The sequence below is a fragment of the Nerophis lumbriciformis genome, linkage group LG04 (genome assembly GCF_033978685.3).
Source record: "Nerophis lumbriciformis linkage group LG04, RoL_Nlum_v2.1, whole genome shotgun sequence".
In the NCBI taxonomy this organism is placed as follows: Eukaryota; Metazoa; Chordata; class Actinopteri; order Syngnathiformes; family Syngnathidae; genus Nerophis; species Nerophis lumbriciformis.
In genome coordinates this window covers 51,193,356-51,215,000 of record NC_084551.2, presented here as the reverse complement: position 1 = coordinate 51,215,000, position 21,645 = coordinate 51,193,356, and the positions used below count along the sequence as shown (strand labels likewise).

Below are 21,645 nucleotides of genomic sequence, written 5' to 3'. Positions count from 1 at the left end.
GTCTTGTTTGTGATGTCACGTCTTGTTTGTGATGTTGATGTCATGTCTTGTTTGTGATGATGATGTCATGTCTTGTTTGTGTTAATGATGTCATGTCTTGTTTGTGATGAAGTCTTGTTTGTGATGTTGTCATGTCTTGTTTGTGATGATGATGTCATGTCTTGTTTGTGATGATGGCATGTCTTGTTTCTGATAATGATGTCACGTCTTGTTTGTGATGATAATGTCATGTCTTGTTTGTGTTAATGATGTCACGTCTTGTTTGATGAAGTCTTGTTTGTGATGTTGTCATGTCTTGTTTGTGATGATGATGTCATGTCTTGTTTGTGATAATGATGTCACATCTTGTTTGTGATGTTAATGCCACGTCTTGTTTGTGATGTCTTGTTTGTGACGATGATGTCTTGTTTGTGATGTCATGCCTTGTTTGTGATGATGTCGTATCTTGTTTGTGATGTTGATGTCATGTCTTGTTTGTGATGATGATGTCATGTCTTGTTTGTGATAATGATGTCATGTCTTGTTTGTGATGATGATGTCATGTCTTGTTTGTGATAATGATGTCACGTCATGTTTGTGATGATAATGCCACGTCTTGTTTGTGATGTCTTGTTTGTGATGATGTCACTTCTTGTTTGTGATGATGATGTCTTGTTTGTGATGTCATGCCTTGTTTGTGATGATGTATTGTTTGTGATGTCACGTCTTGTTTGTGATGTTGATGTCATGTCTTGTTTGTGATGAGGATGTCATGTCTTGTTTGTGATGATGTCACATCTTGTTTGTGATGATGTCACGTCTTGTTTGTGATGATGATGTCACGTCTTGTTTGTTTGTGAAGTGAAGTGTATTACATTTATATAGCGCTTTTTCTCAAGTGACTCAAAGCGCTTTACATAGTGAAACCCAATATCTAAGTTACATTTAAACCAGTGTGGGTGGCACTGGGAGCAGTTGGGTAAAGTGTCTTGCCCAAGGACACAACGGCAGTGACTAGGATGGCGGAAGCGGGGATCGAACCTGCAACCCTCAAATTGCTGGCATGGCCGCTCTACCAACCGAGCTATACCGTCCGTGTGATAATGATGTCACGTCTTGTTTGTGATAATGATGTCACGTCTTGTTTGTGATGATGATGATGTCTTGTTTGTGATGATGTCACGTCTTGTTTGTGATGATGATGTCTTGTTTGTGATGATGATGTCTTGTTTGTGATGATGATGTCTTGTTTGTGATGATGTCACGTCTTGTTTGTGATGTTGTCACGTCTTGTTTGTGATGTTGTCACGTCTTGTTTGTGATGATGTCATGTCTTGTTTGTGATGATGATGTCATGTCTTGTTTGTGATGATGATGTCACGTCTTGTTTGTGATGATGATGTCACGTCTTGTTTGTGATATCGATGTCTTTGTGATGTTGTCTTGTTTGTGATAATGTCTTGTTTGTGATGATGTTACATCTTGTTTGTGATGATGATGTCATGTCTTGTTTGTGATGATGATGTCACGTCTTGTTTGTGATGATGTCACGTCTTGTTTGTGATGATGATGATGTCTTGTTTGTGATGATGTCACGTCTTGTTTGTGATGATGATGTCTTGTTTGTGATGATGATGTCTTGTTTGTGATGATGATGTCTTGTTTGTGATGATGTCACGTCTTGTTTGTGATGTTGTCACGTCTTGTTTGTGATGTTGTCACGTCTTGTTTGTGATGATGTCATGTCTTGTTTGTGATGATGATGTCATGTCTTGTTTGTGATGATGATGTCACGTCTTGTTTGTGATGATGATGTCACGTCTTGTTTGTGATATCGATGTCTTTGTGATGTTGTCACGTCTTGTTTGTGATAATGTCTTGTTTGTGATGATGTCACGTCTTGTTTGTGATGATGATGTCCTGTTTGTGATGTCATGCCTTGTTTGTGATGATGTCTTGTTTGTGATGTCACGTCTTGTTTGTGATGTTGATGTCATGTCTTGTTTGTGATGATGATGTCATGTCTTGTTTGTGTTAATGATGTCATGTCTTGTTTGTGATGAAGTCTTGTTTGTGATGTTGTCATGTCTTGTTTGTGATGATGATGTCATGTCTTGTTTGTGATGATGGCATGTCTTGTTTCTGATAATGATGTCACGTCTTGTTTGTGATGATAATGTCATGTCTTGTTTGTGTTAATGATGTCACGTCTTGTTTGATGAAGTCTTGTTTGTGATGTTGTCATGTCTTGTTTGTGATGATGATGTCATGTCTTGTTTGTGATAATGATGTCACATCTTGTTTGTGATGTTAATGCCACGTCTTGTTTGTGATGTCTTGTTTGTGATGATGATGTCTTGTTTGTGATGTCATGCCTTGTTTGTGATGATGTCGTATCTTGTTTGTGATGTTGATGTCATGTCTTGTTTGTGATGATGATGTCATGTCTTGTTTGTGATAATGATGTCATGTCTTGTTTGTGATGATGATGTCATGTCTTGTTTGTGATAATGATGTCACGTCATGTTTGTGATGATAATGCCACGTCTTGTTTGTGATGTCTTGTTTGTGATGATGTCACTTCTTGTTTGTGATGATGATGTCTTGTTTGTGATGTCATGCCTTGTTTGTGATGATGTATTGTTTGTGATGTCACGTCTTGTTTGTGATGTTGATGTCATGTCTTGTTTGTGATGAGGATGTCATGTCTTGTTTGTGATAATGATGTCACGTCTTGTTTGTGATGTTGTCATGTCTTGTTTGTGATGTTGTCATGTCTTGTTTGTGATGATGATGTCTTGTCTTGTTTGTGATGTCTTGTTTGTGATAATGATGTCATGTCTTGTTTGTGATGATGATGTCATGTCTTGTTTGTGATAATGATGTCACGTCTTGTTTGTGATGTTGAGATCTTGTTTTTTATGATGATAATGTCACGTCTTGTGATGATGATGTCATGTTTTGTTTGATGTCTTGTTTGTGATGTTGATGTCATGTCTTGTTTGTGATGATGATGTCACGTCTTGTTTGTAATGATGATGTCACGTCTTGTTTGTGATGATGTCACGTCTTTGTGATGTTGATGTCATGTCTTGTTTGTGATGTTGTCACGTCTTGTTTGTGATGTCATGTCTAATGTGTGATGATGTCACGTCTTGTTTGTGATGATGTCACGTCTTGTTTGTGAATGTTATGTCTCGTGTGTGATGATGATGATGTCACGTCTTGTTTGTGATGTCTTGTTTGTGATGATAATGTCATGTCTTGTTTGTGATGTCACATCTTGTTTGTGATGATGATGTCATGTCTTGTGTGTGATGTTGTCACGTCTTGTTTGTGATGATGATGACCTGTCTTGTTTGTGATGATATGATGTCATGTCTTGTTTGTGATGATGTCATGTCCCGTCTTGTTTGTGATGAAACAGGAAATGACTGTTAGATTTTTACAGCATCAGAGTCTGCAGACCTTCTGACGTCGCTACACTTCCTGAGTGAGGCGGTCTTCCTGGCGGCATGCAGCAACGGGAACCTTCACACCGTAGACACTCGCACGCCATCGCCCCCGCAACTCGTGTCCTCCATGGATCTCGGCTCCCTCTGGTGGACGGACGTCTCGACGGGCGCGTCCGGCTGCAGGCTTGTCCGCGTGTCCTCGACGGGGCGGGCGGTGCTTTCGGACCTGAGGAACCCCGCGGGCGCAGTGAGTCAGGCTCAGCTGGCGGTCGGAACGCTACGTCAACAACACCCGGGGGCGGATGACGTCACCGTGAGGTGGGCGCCAACGCTGCAGGATGCCATCTCTGTGTCAGGTCAGCGTCGACTGAACAAACTGTAAAGATTTTCTGCTCCACCACAGTCTGAATGTTCTGAACTCCTGCTTCCACCCAAGTATGAAATGCTAATGTAACATAGATGTGGTTGAGACTCCACAGCGCCTCTGCTGGTGGCAGACGAGCACTGCACACTTTAATCCGCTCTCTCTATTCTCACAGGTTTCAGCGGCGACGTCCAAATCTACAGCGCCACCGCCTGGGGGGCGGAGCCAACAGCGGCCGCGCCGCTCTTCGAGCATCGAGGTCACGCGGTGTCTTCGCAGGCGGCAGACGGCGCCGTGGTCACCGCTCACGTCTGGCACCCCAAGCAGGCCAGGACGCTTCTGTCGGCCGCCTCAGACGGGTCTCTGCACGTGTGGGACTGGAACCAGCAACCAGACGGCTGACTCTGCTTTCCGGGTACGCATCTTGTCCATTTCAGTCGGATTGTTCTCTTGTGTGGAGGCGCCATAAAAGCGTGACGCGCTCCTCTAAAATAAAAGTTAACGCTGCGGACCGCAGAGTCTGTGATTGGTAGGCTCGTACGACACCACTTCCTGTTTGTGCGGCTCGCTCACTCTGACCCTCAAAACGAGACTGATGCAGTCAATCCTGACACAGCCATAAAAGAAGGCATGGTCCCATAGTACAAATATAATGCACCTGTGTGAAGTTGGCCCCGCCCACCTTGTCAGAACCTCCCTGAACATGTCCGTTTGTTTGTGATGCAACATTTTAGTTTTTATACTATTTATGATGACGTTTTATGTCATTAATGTGTTATAATCTATAACCAGACCCCCAACTATGTCTAAATCTCCCCAAAATTGTCCCATTTCTACTTATTCTATATTATTTTTATGTTATTAATGTTTTATTATTCACCAGCAGCCCCTCCACAGTCGATTTCGGTCTAATTTAACAGCTTTTATGTTATCAACGTGTTCATATTCATAAAAATGTCAAAATCTCCCCAATAACTTTTGATGTTTTATGGTGCTGGTTATGCATCATAAAACATTACCATAAAAACTATAATAGTGCAAAACATGTTCAGCACAAATGGTTGAGACAAGTTGGGGAGGTTGTGACAAGGTGTCAGAACTTCTATGATATCCTTTTTGGTTTTTGAGATGTGATAATTCAGCCAAAAGCTGAAATGTTAAAGTAAAGTAAACTTTTCCGGGACGTTACAAAATACACCCCCGCTACCACCAAGAAAGGCAAGTGGAACACAGAAAGTTCATTTAGTTTGTGTCCAAAAAAAAAGAAAGAAAAAGTCACACAGAAGTTGCATATTTCATATTTTTATATTTAGCCTTCACTCTGTGAAGACAACATGTCAGCTGGAAGCAACACATTGATCAATCAAACCGTTAATGAAGCTGCAGTTTTACAATCTCATTGAAGCCCTTTTTTTTTTAAGCAAACTATCAGATTCAACACGGAAGAAACGTTCCAGGAAATGACCCGCTCGTGTTGTCGATGGCCTTTCAGTCGGATCTCATTGATGCTGCGTTCAGGGACCCCGCAGGTAGTGTGTTAATAAACAGAGCTCTACTTTGACGCCGTCGTTAAATGTACTTGACTCACAAGCATACGTCCTTTAAGGCCACGCTCACTATTAGACGTCATGTGACCTCCCAACTAGAACGCATGTAAACACGCATTGAAGGAATCTTTCACGCGAGCACAATCACTGTACTAAATATAGTGTTGTATTTTCTCATTTAATATTATTTATTTAACGATCAAATGTATGATTTAGTTGCTTTTCTTGGCATCAGATCAGTGATCTTCAAACTGTGGTGGTACGCCAAATCAATGAAATATTCAAACACAGTTTTACCGTTCAAACTGTTAGTGGCCAATTTTTTTCAAACTGTGGTGGTACGCCAAATCAATGAAATATTCAGTTTGATTTGGCGTACCACCACAGAGTGAACAAATTGACCACTAAAAAACAGTTTGAACAGTAACACTGTTTGTGGTGGTAAGCCAAATCAATGAAATATTCAAACACAGTGTTACTGTTCAAACTGTCTGTTAGTGGCCAATTTTTTCCACATTTTTTCAAACTGTGGTGGTACGCCAAATCAATGAAATATTCAGTTTGATTTGGCGTACCACCACAGAGTGAACAAATTGACCACTAAAAAACAGTTTGAACAGTAACACTGTTTGTGGTGGTAAGCCAAATCAATGAAATATTCAAACACAGTGTTACTGTTCAAACTGTCTGTTAGTGGCCAATTTTTTCCACATTTTTTCAAACTGTGGTGGTACGCCAAATCAATGAAATATTCAGTTTGATTTGGCGTACCACCACAGAGTGAACAAATTGACCACTAAAAAACAGTTTGAACAGTAACACTGTTTGTGGTGGTAAGCCAAATCAATGAAATATTCAAACACAGTGTTACTGTTCAAACTGTCTGTTAGTGGCCAATTTTTTCAAACTGTGGTGGTACGCCAAATCAAACTGAATATTTCATTGATTTGGCGTACCACCACAAACACAGTGTTACTGTTCAAACTGTCTGTTAGTGGCCAATTTTTTCCACATTTTTTCAAACTGTGGTGGTACGCCCAATCAATGAAATATTCAAGCACAGTGTTACTGTTCAAATAGTCTTTGAGTGGCCAATTTTTTCAAACTGTGGCGGTACGCCAAATCAAACTGAATATTTCATTGATTTGGCGTACCACCACAGTTTGAAAAAATTGGCCGCTAACAGACAGTTTGAACAGTAACACTGTGTTTGAATCTTTCATTGATTTGGCGTACCACCACAAACACAGTGTTACTGTTCAAACTGTTTTTTAGTGGCCAATTTTTTCAAACTGTGGTGGTACGCCAAATCAAACTGACTATTTCATTGATTTGGCGTACCACCACAGTTTGAAAAAATTGGCCACTAACAGACAGTTTGAACATTAACACTGTGTTTGACTATTTCATTGATTTGGCATACCACCACAAACACAGTGTTACTGTTCAAACCTGTCAGTGGCCAAATTTTTCCACATTTTTTCAAACTGTGGTGGTACACCAAATCAAACTGTGGTGGTACGCCCAATCAATGAAATATTCAAACACAGTGTTTACTGTTCAAACTGTCTTTTAGTGGCCAATTTTTTCAAACTGTGGCGGTACGCCAAATCAAACTGAATATTTCATTGATTTGGCGTACCACCACAGTTTGAAAAAATTGGCCACTAACAGACAGTTTGAACAGTAACACTGTGTTTGAATATTTCATTGATTTGGCGTACCACCACAAACACAGTGTTACTGTTCAAACTGTCTTTTAGTGGCCAATTTTTTCAAACTGTGGAAAAAATTGGCCACTAACAGACAGTTTGAACAGTAACACTGTGTTTGAATATTTCATTGATTTGACGTACCACCACAAACACAGTGTTGCTGTTCAAACTGTCTGTTAGTGGCCAATTTCTTCCACATTTTTTCAAACTGTGGTGGTACACCAAATCAAACTGTAGTGGTATGCCCAATCAATGAAATATTCAAACAGTGTTACTGTTCAAACTGTCTGTTAGTGGCCAATTTTTTCAAACAGTGGTGGTACGCCAAATCAAACTGAATCTTTCATTGATTTGGCGTACCACCACAGTTTGATTTGGCGTATCACCACAGTTGAACAAAATTGGCCACTAACAGACAGTTTGAACAGTAACACTGTGTTTGAATATTTCATTGATTTGGCGTACCACTACAAACACAGTGTTACTGTTCAAACTGTCTGTTAGTGGCCAATTTCTTTTTTATCGTAAATTCCAGATTATAACACAAAAAGTTTTTAAAACCCCCCACAAGCGAATACACTGAGAAGGTGTGTTATTGTCTGTGCTATGGCGCCACCTTTTGGACGAGTTTGCTCACTGAAGTTACTGCAGCGTTGTTGTCTTTGGACTTAGCTTTCAACCGGAAGTAGACGTGCCGTTCGGTCTTCTAGCTGTCTATAGCGTTTCTACTCGTATGGATTCTTCATTCATCACTCCAAGCAACGTCTGTAAGTTTTACAATGTAACTAAAACAATTCTTACTTACTAAACCGTCCCATGTGTGATGTCTGTAGGAGTGTTTTCATCGTAATGTAATGAAGCTAGCGTCGTTAGCATTAGTTAAAGTGTCTGTGTTAGTATTATTAACTTACAATATATATTTTTTTGTATTGTTCCAGTTTTGTAAATTCACCAAAACATCACTGTAGAGTTAGTCTGTTTCGCTGATTAGAGAGCTAGCTTCCGCAGCTAGTGGGTCCATGACGATGACTTCTGTTTTGTTTGATCAACCGTTTTACTGCTGTGTTACAGACACTGTTTGGAAACAATCAAGGTATGTAAATAAACATTTACAGAATATTTCTGTGTAAATATCTCATTTTACAAGGTATGTATCTGCGGCTTAGTCAGTCCGGTGCGGCTAATATATGGAAATATTTTTTCTTCTCACATTTAGTGGGTCAATTTATACCCTGGCGCACTCTAAATACCTTGTTTTAATGAATACTTTGGCCTACTATGCTACTGTGCATTATTGTTGGCCATGATGGTGTTTTCTGAGGTGGTACTGCATTAGATGACGACATATGGCGTTCAGTGTAACGATTGTACTGGCGTGAAAGATTCCTTCGATGCACAATTGCTCGACAAACAAAAACAATAGGAATAATTATATAGCGACATTCTCTTTCATTTTACACAACAAACTATCGTACAAGACAAAAAAAAACAAGAAAAAGATCCCTTTTTTTCTCCTTTCACACTTTAAACTCGGCTGGGAAGAGAAACTTGTCACATGACACACACACACATTTGTGTGTGTGATCGCACAAACCACACAGTCCCGAAAATAAAACTCACTTCCTAATTTTTAGACGGTAATTCTCGAACCCAAAAAAATGTTGACATTTTGAAGAAGTAAAAGACGCAAAAACGGACAAAAGTGTTGGGACACAGTTCCGATCCAATCACAGTCGTCCCTGAATCACAGTCTGGACAGTTTTCTGGTGCTGGTGCTAAAGGAAGGTCCGTGTAGGTTTGGTGTGGAACAACTAGAACTGGTCCAACATGGGTCGCATTGGCAAATAGTCCAAAACCTTGTGGAAGAGTTCTGCTCTTGGTCTTGCATTGATTGAACGTGAACATAATAGAGTCGTAAAAAATGCCTCTTTTTGATACTGTAACGCGGGGATATTCAACTCAATTGTTTGAAGGGCCACCTTTCCAGAGAGCCGAGGGCCGGACTGATCCTTTCCTCCCTTATAAGTCCTGTTTTGTGTCACCGGCGTCCTCTACAGTGGACATTTGATCTTGGTCCATTTGTTTTCTCAGTTACAGGAGCGCTCGGTTGTTTTTTTTAGGATCTTCCCCAAACATATTTATGACAGCACTCTAGTGGTTTTAAGAATGTGCTGCAAAAAATTGTTTTTTTGAACAGTTGAAAAGCCCAAACGATGATAAACAGAGGACCTAAGATTGAACCCTGAGGAACACCACCACTACAACTCAAGAAGTTGAACCGCATCTGATGTAAACAAACTACAGTCAGTCAAATTACGGAAAAAGGTGTAACTGCCAAAAAAGGAGAGGACTTAAAGGGGTGCCTTGAGGAACGCCTCGATTATGTAAATCACAAGTTTGCTAACAAACATTAGCATCCGTGTCCAATGTTAAACGTGTAAAACGTGTTTACGTCTAGGAATTTTCCGCAAAAATATTTGTACTCCCAAGTTTTGAACTGAACCCGGGGGACCGCTGTGGTGTTGGATTCAGCCCCCGAGCCGCTAGTTGAATACTCCTAGGTTGACACATGTAAGCAGCAGTATTGATACACAACATGCTGTGTGAATTGAAATGACCACATCACCCACTGCTGGGTGTACAGCTGTCTGCAGATAGCGCCATCAAAACACTGATAAAACCCCAACGATTTAAAGTTTAAAGCGGAGAAAAGAATCGGGCGGCTACTGAAGTGCAAAGAGACGTGGCGATTTACCTCGTGTGCAAACGTCCGGTTTCCTGCAGCCGTCCCGACACTTCTGTTCGACGTGTGTCCTGGTCCTCCTGGTCCGCTGCTAAGACCGGAGGAACGTCGTCCCTCAAATGGACGTAGCGTTAGTGTCTCAGTGGAAGTCAAGAGATGGTTGCCGTGGCAACTGCAGGACACAGGATGTGCTCGTCAAAGCACCGAATGTAGTTTTTTGATGTTCTAGAAGAAGACCTGCTGATGTTCTAGAAGGCACGGAGGTGAGCGTGGAGGCACAGGCTTGATTTGTCACGAGCAGCTAATTGAAATAGAAAAGAAAGCTGTTTTCCCTGCAGAAATGATTGGCTGGGGACAGAAGAGGGAGGAGCTAGAGGACAAAAGGGGCGAGTCTATTATCCGGACCTCAGCGTTGCGTGGTGATGCTTTGGTCCAAAATGCCACCACTCAGTCGCTGCTGTCGTCCTCGTCGTCGTCGTCGGACATGTCAAAGTTGGACGAGGGCCGGGCGAAGGAGTCCGAGCGCGTGCCCGACGTCAGCTGCCTGTAGCAGAACTCGCAGACGCGGACGGGCTTGGACGACTGGCTGGGCAGGAGGTACTTCTTGTCGGAGCACGGGCCGCACACCACGAAGCCGCACTTCCTGCAGTGGTGGCGGCGGCTGACGGGCGTGAACTTGACCTTCTGGCAGCGCATGCACACGGTGGCCTCCGAGTCGGGCACCCAGACGGCGGCGTGCTCGCTGGTGGGCGCTTTGCCGCTCTTCTGCAGCAGCTCGCCCACGCACTTGCCGATGTGGTTCATCCACTCCGACTTCTCCGTGGCGGTGGCGGCGTAGACGGCGAAGGACTTGGTGGGCGTCTTGATGAGCCAGCCGTTGCGCAGGTCGCCCTCGTCGGGCACGGTGTCGATGGTGACGCTCTCCAGCGGGATGATGTGCTGCTTGTTGTACTTCTTCTTCTGGATGACGATGTTTCCGTACACCAGGATGTCGTTGAAGAGGAAGAACTGCCGCGCTTTGGGCTTCTTGCGGCACAGTTTGGTCAGCACGCCTTCGCCGATCAGCACGCGGCCCGGGATGGCCAGAGGTTGGCCCGCCGCCCCGAAGCAGCTCTCCACCACCGCGATGCGCTTGGAGTTGGCCTCGCTGTTGGCAAGCCGATCCACCATCTTCACCTCACCTAGTGGACGACATGTTGCACACTTTTTATCTTTCTACCACACTTTTATGTTTCTACCACACTTTTTATGTTTCTACTAGGGATGTCCCGATCCAGGTTTTTGCACTTCCGATCCGATACCGATATTGTTTTTGCATTTCCGATCCGATACCAATACTGACCGATAATGGCCTCTACGAGCATGTATTAAAGTTTAAAGTTATTTAGCCTACTTAGTTGTCAGAATCATGTTGAAAAGGGTTTTAGTACTCTTGATAACAACTAGCCAGCTGAATTAGGTGAGTTTGAATAATACAATGGTTGGTAACAAGAAACTGACCTGTTTATTCAAGGATAAACACAAAATAGACAAAATTATACATGACAAACAGAAACGGCATCATTGAAACTAGGGCTGGGCGATATGGCCTTTTTTTAATATTGCGATATTTTAAGGCCATATTGCGATACACGATATATATCTCGATATTTTGCCTTAGCCTTGAACGAACACTTGATGCATATAATCACAGCAGTATGATGATTCTATGTGTTTTGATTGATTGATTGAGACTTTTATTAGTAGGTTGCACAGTGAAGTACATATTTCGTACAATTGACCACTAAATGGTAACACCCCAATAAGTTTTTCAACTTGTTTAAGTCGGGGTCTACTTAAATTGATTCATGATACAGATATATACTATCATCATAATACAGTCATCACACAAGATAATCACATTGAATTATTTACATTATTTATAATCCAGGATGTGGAGGGGGGCGCCGGATGTAAGTGTCAAAAAGACAGCCAAAAGAGTTTGATATGAGAATAAATCTAAAGTTAAAATATAGGGTAGAAATGCACCCATTTGCAGGAAATGTAGTCTTGATTTTCAACATTTTCTTTTAAGGCTTGCATGTCTGCATTAAAACATTCTTCTTCATACTGCATTAATATATGCTACTTTTAAACTTTCATGCAGAGAAGGAAATCACAACTAAAAAAATCATTAATTTTTTCATACGGTGTTGATCTGGAAGTTTTTGCCTCGGCATTTTGATGGTGTGGACGTGTGGCACCGAACGGAGATAAGCGTCTCGACAGACGTCACAATATTTGAACAATGACGAAAACTGTTTTCTCTGTCGTGTCCGTGTGTCGAAAATTGTTATGCGCTTATTTTTTTATTTGATTTTATGCGTGGCATAGATTTGCTATGCGCAGAGGACGCTTAAACAGTGCGCAATTGCACAGGCGCGCACCTTAGAGGGAGCGTTGCTCGCACGGCTGCGCTAGCATCACAGCTAACGTTAGCCATGCTGCTACCTCTCTGCTCGGGGAGGACGTATACGTATGTGACGTATGACGTGACAGTATGTGACGTGTGTAAGAAGGTGCGCTTGCTGTCTGTGAGAGGGAGACACAGGAAAGAGTGAGAAGAGCCTGTCGTGTAATGCCAGCAGCTAAAAGCAACTGCGTGAGAATCCACAGACCTGTGGATGTGTTGAAGGTGTGCTGGAAAATGCGGAACGGAAATTATAGGGAGCAGCAGAAAAGTGGAATGTACTATTTAAATAGGTGCGTTGGAAAACACGGAGCGGAGTTTTTTTTTTAAACTGGATCTGGATCGGCATTTTCCCATGCCTTGCCGATACGCATTTTTTGGCAAATATCGGCGGTTGATCCGATCCAAATATCGGATCGGGACATCCCTAGTTTCCACCACACTTTTTATGTTTCTACCACACTTTTTATATTTGTTCCACACTTTTTATGTTTCCACCACACTTTTTATATTTGTACAACACTTTTTATGTTTCTACCACACTTTTTATGTTTCCACCACACTTTTTATGATTCTACCACACTTTTTATGTTTGTACGACATGTCAGACGCTTTTTATGTTCGTACGACACTTCGGATGCTCTTTTTATGTTTGTACGACACTGACGCTTTTTGTTTGTTTGTTCGACACTTCGGACGTTATGTTTGTACAAGACGGACGTTTTTTTGTTTCTACGACACTGACAGTTTTTATGTTTGTACGACACGTCGGACTCATTTTAGGTTTGTACGACACGTCGGACGCTTTTAAGGTTTGTACGACACGTCGGACGCTTTTTATGTTTGTAAGACACGTCGGACAGTTTTTATGTTTGTATCACATGTCGGACAGTTTTTATGTTTGTACGACACGTGGGACGCTTTTTATGTTTGTACGACACATTGAACGCTTATGTTTGTACGAAACGTCGGACGCTTTTTATGTTTGTACCACGTCGGACAGTTTTTATGTTCGTACAACAAGTGGGACGGTTTTTATGTTTGTGTGACACGTCAAACGCATTTTATGTTTGTATGACACGTCGGATGATTTTTATGTTTGTACGACACGTCGGACGTTTATTATGTTTGTACGACACGTCGGACAGTTTTAATGTTGTACGACACGTCGGACGCTTTTTATGTTTGTACGACACGTCGGACGCTTTTTATGTTTGTACGACACTTCGGACGCTTTTTATGTTTGTCCGACCAACAGGACGATGTTTACGTTTGTGTGACAGACTGGATAGTGTTTATGCTTCTATGACACGCTCTGTAGTTTTGATGCTTTTATGACTCACTTGACGTTGTTTGTCTAATGACACGCCGTACGGACCACAGCAGCACTCAGCTGTAATACACTTTCCCACCACATGTAGCAGTAATGACAACATCAAACAAATAGAAGTCCGGAGCTAAAGTCATAGAGAAGTTTCTCAAATACAAAAATGATGACTGAAATGGTGAAGCTGTATTTTCTTTTCCATTTAAATTTTACTGACAGTTTAGTTAAGAAACGTATTTATTACTCATTTCTAAAAGTATTTTTTAATCAGTATATTTGGTTAGTAGTTATTTTTCTAATCAGCCTGACCTAAGCCTAAGGTTTACGTGTTAAATAATAGTCTTTGTGATTAACACATGCTTGACAAGGTTGTAAACTGTAAGTATGTTAGATATTATTATTTGAGTGGGCCCCGGGCACCCATGTAGTGGAAAAGTTGGGCCCCCAGGTCAAAAAGGTTGGGATAGTAGTCATGATTGGATGAGCTGACAAGTATGCTAATGAGCGCCACATGCCAGTGCAGCCGGGGCCAGACTCCACAGTAACGTGCGCATTAATAACCCGAAGGCGTCGCCTCAAGCGCCTCACAGAACGAAGCGGGCCCCTTGGAGACGGCGAGTATGAGGACACAACGCGGGCTCCTCATTAAATGCAAGCGACCGGCAGGTCCGCTGACCACCGCGTTGGTGTTCCACTGAAGCTTCCACTCCTCAACACAAGACTCCAACCATGGAAACTGTCACATTGGTTGTCATCTGTGCTGCAATCTGACGCCTCGGCAGTGACAGGCGGTGTGCGGAGGCGGTGCTGCTTTGTACCGTGACGCTACATGACACACCACTTCCAAAACTCAAGTGGACTGCTGATCCTCGTGGGAATCAATCATTTATCACTGATACCAGATGGCGAGCAGCAAACTGACAAGTTCTGCCATACCCTAAACCTAGCACAGGCTCTAAATGCCAGCACTAACTCCAAACCTAACAAAAACTCTAGTCTAAACCTAAACCCCAAGCATAACCAATCCTAAATCCGACTCCTTCCCCAACTCCAACCTCACCACAGATTTTACAAAGTAAAAGTACACAACAATTCTAGTAAGTGGGAGTGGTTACTTCCCACTACTGCACCTATGTCAACCTGATAGAAGCACCGTGGGACTTATTAGACCAGACCTGGGCAAATTAAGGCCCGGGGGCCACATGCGGCCTGTTAAGCTTTTCAATTTGACCCGCCGGACATTCCCAAATAATTTGTTTATATCTTTAAGATGGAAATTGTAGCTGCCATTATGATGTGCAGTCATGTTTTCTAATGACCGTAAGTCTTCAACTATACTAAGCATTTCAATGGTTGGAATCTGCGCTTATGGATGATATACCAGTTACTATGGTCATCTAATTTCTTACTATGGTTATCTAATTCAGTGTTTTTCAACCACTGTGCCGCGGCACACTAGCGTGCCGTGAGATACAGTCTGGTGTGCCGTGGGAGATTATCTAATTTCACCTATTTGGGTTAAAAATATTTTTTGCAAACCAGTAATTATAGTCTGCAAATGATGTGTTGTTGTTGAGTGTCGGTGCTGTCTAGAGCTCGGCAGAGTAACCATGTAATACTCTTCCATATCAGTAGGTGGTAGCCGGTAGTTAATTGCTTTGTAGATGTCGGGAACAGGGGAGGCAGCGTGCAGGTAAAAAGGTATCTAATGCTTAAACCAAAAATAAACAAAAGGTTAGTGCCCCTAAGAAAAGGTATTGAAGCTTAGGGATGGCTATGCAGAACAAAACTAAAACTGAACTGGCTGCAAAGTAAACAAAAACAGAATGCTGGACGACAGCAAAGACTTACTGTGGCGCAAAGACGGCGTCCACAAAGTACATCCGAACATGACATGACAATCAACAATGTCCCCACAATGAAGGATAAAAACAACCAAAATCTTCTTGATTGCTAAAACAAAGTAGATGCGGGAAATATAGCTGAAAGGTAAAACATGAAACTGCTACAGGAAAATACCAAAAAAAGAGAAAAAGCCATTAAAATAGTAGCGCAAGACAAAAACTAAAACAATACACACAGGAAAACAGCAATAAACTCCAAATAAGTCAGGGCATGATGTGACAGGTGGTGAAAGTACACCTACTTTGAGACAAGAGCTATAGTGATGCATGCTTGGTTATGCTTTAAAGTCATATCCAACAATTGCGACAACGACTTTTTACTGTCAACTGAGTTTCGTATTTTAACTAGGGCTGCAGCTAACGATTATTTTTCTATCGATTAATCTATAGATTATTTTTTCGGTTAATCTATAGATTATTTTTTTCGATTAATCTATAGATTATTTTTCCTTTTACCGATTTTTTTTATTTAAAATGAAGAGGGAAAAATAAATGTAGGCCAGTTTTTTCAAAAGGCATGGCTTTTATTTACAAAAAAAAAAGTATGGCCACTCAGTCAACATTGAAAACAACATGACAAAATATTCTGTAACAATGTAAACATTTAAAACTTTTAACATTTAACAAAATTAAAAGTAGCTTATTTGCTTTTTAATGTGCAAATATAAAAGTAAACATCCAGTGCAAATCTTAATATTCTGGAATAGTATAAGCATTTCAAAAGTAAAAGTATTGCTTATTTTGCTTTAAAATGTGCAAAAATAAAGATAAACATCCAATACAAAAAAGTGCAAAACGGAAATATTCTGTAACAAGTGTAAACATTTCAACAAAAGTAAAAGTATTGCTTATTTGCTAAAATGTGCAAAAATAAAGCTAAACATCCAATACAAAAAAGTGTACAGTGTAAACATTTCAACAAAAGTAAAAGTATTGCTTATTTTGCTTAATAACACAACAATGATAGTATGATTAAAGTGAAAGTTAATTGTTGGTTTGTACATAGTATATGTAACTGTTAATGTTGTAAAAGGTATTTGCACAACTAATTAACGTTAGCGTTTGTGACACGTCTTGTGCCGTGGGGTTCTTTCAGGACCGACAGACTGAACGCCAGACGGCTTTGCCAGGTTTACAATCTTTTAATTTTACACAAAGTCTTTTCTCTTCCAACTGCGCGGATCGCGCACCTGGGCACGATTGCGGCGTCGCTCCCGGCGCGCCCCGCCTCGCCGCTCGCTCGCCGCCGCCGCCTCTCCACAGCGTTAAAGAGGAGAGCGTCTTTGTAAACACTGAACAGGCACGCCAAACGCGCCTCTCAGAGCGAAACAGTGTTTTAGTTTATGAATTTACAACGCAGATACAAATGACACATTCATGTTTTTGTGTAATAATGACAACGTATACGCATGCGGACGATTGACTTGTTGATGGTGATGGCAAGAACGCTGTCGGGGGTTTTCTTTTCAAATGTTCGTTCATAGCCGTTGTGCTGCTATGATAGGCCATTTCCGCTCGACACAGTGTGCATACAACAACATTATTAGGCCGTTTATTGAAATACTCCCACACTTTTGACGTGCTTTTTTCCCCTCGCTCGCATCGTCTGCTTTGCGCTCCGCCATGACAGTAAAGTAGTGTGACGTAAATATGCGACGCGCCGACGCACAAAAACGGCGTCGACGTATTTACGTAACCGATGACGTCGACTACGTCGACGCGTCGTTTCAGCCTTATATTTTAATGACGTCTGCTGGTGGTGTGCCTTTGGATTTATTCAACGCACAAAATGTGCCTTGGCTCAAAAAAGGTTGAAAAACACAGATCTAATTAGTTACTACGGTCATCTAATTAGTTACTATTGTAATCTACGTCACAGCAGCTCAGACGACCCTTCACTATTTGTTGCATTTTTGTTGCGTTTCCCTTGATTGTAAAATATGTCGATCAAAAGGGGGTGTGACCAATGTTCCCTCTAATTTTTCATGTGTGTGAGCAAACACAAAAACTCCCTGAGCATTGAGTGGAGCCCATGTGAGCAACATCAGACGTGCACACTGTGGCTACACCAGCAGCACACCTGTCCCAAACCTGACTAAATAACAAGTTCAATCTCCATCCATTTTCTACCGCTTGTCCCTTCTGGGATCGCGGGGGGTGCTGGAGCCTATCTCAGCTGCTTTGGAAATAGCTCAGGACCTTCGTATTGTGAGGCAGATGCACTAACCCCTCTTCCACCGTGCTGCCCGGAATTGGGGGTTAAATCACCAAAAATGATTCCCGGGCGTGGCCACTGCTGCTGCTCACTGCTCCCCTCACCTCCCAGGGGGTGAGCAAGGGTGATGGATCAAATGCAGAGGACAAATTTCACCACACCTAGTGTGTGTGTGACAATCATTGGTACTTTAACTTTAAAGGGGAACTGCACTTTTTATGGGGAATTTTGCCCTTCAATTTTGGTATTTTCCTGGAACAGGAGGGCAAAGAGCATCCTCAAGGACTCATCCCACCCAGGTCATCACTGGCTTGAACTCTTGACCTCAGGAAGGTGTTATAAGACCATCAAAGCAAGGACAAATAGACTGAAAAACAGTTTCTATCCTAGAGCTGTTATTGCCCTAAACTCTGCACTTACCTGAACACTCACCACTTTATTACTTGCTTACCTTTGATAAAGATCTACTGTGCAATATGTTTAACATTTTATTATGTTTTTACATTTTAAATTGTTTTATTATTGTTGTTGTCTTAACACTATTTCACGTAGGTTTGTTTTACAAGCACTGAGCTGGATTGCTGTCCAATTTCGTTGTTTCCATACAATGACAATAAAGGTATTCTGATTCTGATTCTGAATCCCAATCCTTATGCAAGACAAAAACACACTTTTTTTTTTTTTTTTTTAATGCATTCCAAATCGTAAAATATGGCGAGCACGAGGTGGCTAACAATGCAGCTTACGGGAGTACTCTGTTGCGCCCATAAATCCCTCTTAAAAATTAACATTTACATATAATATCATTACATACCATAAATAATCTACTGAAAATGTGAGCAAATGTGCTGGGTCAAAAGTATGCATACAGCAATGTTAATATTTGCTTACATGTCCCTTGGCAAGTTTCACTGCAATAAGGCGCTTTTGGTAGCCATCCACAAGCTTCTGCTTAAATTTTTGACCACTCCTCTTGACAAAATTGGTGCAGTTCAGCTAAATGTGTTGCTTTTCTGACACGGACTTGTTTCTTCAGCATTGTCCACACGTTTAAGTCAGGATTTTGGGAAGGCCATTCTAAAACCTTAATTTTAGCCTGATTTAGCCATTCCTTTACCACTTTTGACGTTTGTTCTGTTGGAACACCCAACAGCGCCCAAGACCTAACCTCCGGGCTGATGATTTTAGGTTGTCCCGAAGAATTTGGAGGTAATCCTCCTTTTTCATTGTCCCATTTACTCTCTGTAAAGCAGCAGTTCCATTGGCAGCAAAACAGGCCCACAGTATAATACTACCACCACCATGCTTGACGGTAGGAGTGGTGTTCTTGGGATATTTTTTTTATTTTGTTTATTTGTCCTTTGTAATCTATTTTCTACCGCTTGTTACTCTCGGGGCAAATAATTTTGCCTAAAAATGCATTTTACCATCGATAACGTGACATAAACATAACATTTACATCTTGTGACCTGAATAATAACCAAGTATCAGTGATATTGTTATTAAAAAGGTACATGTATTTTTATTCTCTCTAACGCAGATGAACTACTTTTAGTGGCATCGTGACTACACAGAGGTATTGACATATTGAGCCGGTGAGCTGCTGCATGGCCTCTGAGTTGGTGAAAGTTAATTCTAGATTCTAAATCATGTCTCTCACCTGGATAGTAGAAGGTTGTGGACATAAACCGAGAAGACATCCAACTTAGACCCAGATATAGCGAGAAAGACACGAAAAGAAACACCTTTTTGTTAACCTGCGGGAGGCTTATGATGAATTCTTCATCTAAACAGGAACACTCGGCATCCCAGTGAGAGCAGCCATTGTACAGTAAGTGATTGTTTTATTACGTTCTTAGCAATACCGTTACATGATGCTTAGTGTCCGGCGGCCGTGCCAGCAACTTGAAGGTTCCAGGTACGAGCCACGCTTTTGTCATCCCAGTCACTGCCGTTGTGTCCTTGGGCAAGACACTTCACCCACCTACTCCCAGTGCCACCCACACTAGTTTAAAAGGTAACGTAAAGATGGAGATAATGGGTTTCACTATGTAAAGTGCTTTAAGTCTCTAAAAAAAAGCGCTATATCAATTTAATTCACTTTACCAGTGTTTCACTAAAGCTGCATCTGTTTAGCACAGCTTCATCCTCCTTATTTTCAGGCTCAAAAATATACGTTTATGGATCATCATTTGTCCCAAAGTCTTTGTTGTCTCTCATGAAGTCTGCCATGATTAGTAGTGGGGAAGCGAACATTGTGATGCAATGTGAAATTAATACGCAACCGTGTGCCTAGTTTCTCTTGTCATATTCTTATTTTACTGTTAGATTTTTATTCTTATTGCTGCTTTTTATTTTTATTCTAATATTTTTCTATTTTGTTTCCATTTATACCCCCATTATTTACTTTTTACTTTTTAAATTCGATCTCAATTCTGTACACTGCTGTTGGAATTTTTATTTTCCTGAGGGAACTCTCCTGAAGGAATCAATAAAGTACTATCTATCTATCTATCTAATATGATCAAAATATGTAAATATTACATGTTTTGAACGTTACTACATTACATAAATACTTGTAAAACATTGATGGAAGTTTTTTAGAGCGCTTTATAGGTGGAGTAGACTGACTTCCATTCGCTCCATTGTTAGCTGACTTTTGCTATTGTTTGTTTACAATTTAGAATGCATAAAAAAAGAAAAACACAAGTGTGCTTGTCTCAGATAGGTATTGTGAATGACAGACAAAAATCAATAAAAAAAAAGTGAAGTGAATTATATTTATATAGTGCTTTTTCTCTAGTGACTCAAAGCGCTTTACATAGTGAAACCCAATATTAAGTTAAAGTTAAAGTACCAATGATTGCCACACACACACTAGGTGTGGCGAAATTATTCTCTGCATTTGACCCATCGCCCTTGATCACCCCCTGGGAGGTGAGGGGAGCAGTGAGCAGCAGCGGTGGCCGCCCCAGGAATAATTTTTGGTGATTTAACCCCCAATTCCAACCCTTGATGCTGAGTACCAAGCATCTAAGTTCCATTTAAAGCAGTGTGGGTGGCACTGGGAGCAGGTGGGTAAAGTGTCTTGCCTAAGGACACAACGGCAGGGACTAGGATGGCGGAAGCGGGGATCGAACCCGGAACCCTCAAAGTTGCTGGCACGGCCACTCTACCAACCGAGCTATACCGAAAAGTGCAGTTCTCCTTTAAGAATGTTCAAGTGCCTCTTGTGGTTATTGACAGTTTTACCCTGGAACAGATTACTTATACACCCCATCATTCTTTCCTATGGAGAAATGTTGTTAGATGGAAGGTGTGGAACATATGAGCTTACATTCTTGCTAAGGTTTACAGTGCAGTCAGTCTGGGAGAGGATCTTTCCGGCTATAAAAAGTCAGACGACGTTGGCGTGTGATTAATTAATTACCGAGCTGGTGTCACTTTCAGCCCTTAAGACAGTGTTTTTCAACCTTTTTTGAGCCAAGGCACATTTTTTGCGTTGAAAAAATGCGGCAACACACCACCAGCAGACATCATTAAAAAACGAAACTTAGTTGACAGTAAAAAGTCGTTGTCGCAATTGTTGGATATGACTTTAAAGCATAACCAAGCATGCATCAATATAGCTCTTGTCTCAAAGTAGGTGTACTGTCACCACCTGTCACATCACATCCTGACTTATTTAGTCTGTTTTCCTGTGTGCAGTGTTTTAGTTCTTGTCTTGCGCTCCTATTTTAATGGCTTTTTCTCGTTTTTTTGGTATTTTCCTGTAGCAGTTTCATGTCTTCCTTTGAGCGATATTTCCCGCATCTACTTTGTTTTAGCAATCAAGAAGATTTTAGTTGTTTTTATCCTTCTTTGTGAGGACATGGTTGATTGTCATGTCATGTTCGGATGTACTTTGTCTTTGCTCCACAGTAAGTCTTTGCTGTCGTCCAGCATTC

General features: G+C 41.4%; 2 protein-coding genes across 5 annotated transcripts in view; one reads left to right on the top strand and one right to left on the bottom strand.

Annotated features, from left to right (window-relative positions):
• The window catches only part of LOC133603523 (WD repeat-containing protein 73-like), a 39,947-nt gene extending 28,178 nt beyond the window's left edge, over window positions 1-11,769 (top strand). The window contains exons 7-9 of one of the 2 annotated variants that reach the window (XM_061956789.2): window positions 3,431-3,790; window positions 3,974-4,213; window positions 10,791-11,769. In XM_061956789.2, the coding sequence (XP_061812773.1) occupies window positions 3,431-3,790; window positions 3,974-4,200 (587 nt within the window). In that variant the 3' untranslated portion in view covers window positions 4,201-4,213; window positions 10,791-11,769. Of the gene's footprint in view, window positions 1-3,430; window positions 3,791-3,973; window positions 4,310-10,790 lie in introns of those variants that run through there. The other variant, XM_061956779.2, reaches the window with a different exon arrangement.
• The window catches only part of plekhf2 (pleckstrin homology domain containing, family F (with FYVE domain) member 2), a 115,829-nt gene continuing 99,268 nt past the window's right edge, over window positions 5,085-21,645 (bottom strand). For all 3 annotated transcript variants that reach the window (XM_061956830.2, XM_061956838.2, XM_061956823.2), the window contains exon 2: window positions 5,085-10,984. In XM_061956830.2, the coding sequence (XP_061812814.1) occupies window positions 10,251-10,973 (723 nt within the window). In that variant the 5' untranslated portion in view covers window positions 10,974-10,984 and the 3' untranslated portion in view covers window positions 5,085-10,250. The remainder of the gene's footprint in view (window positions 10,985-21,645) is intronic.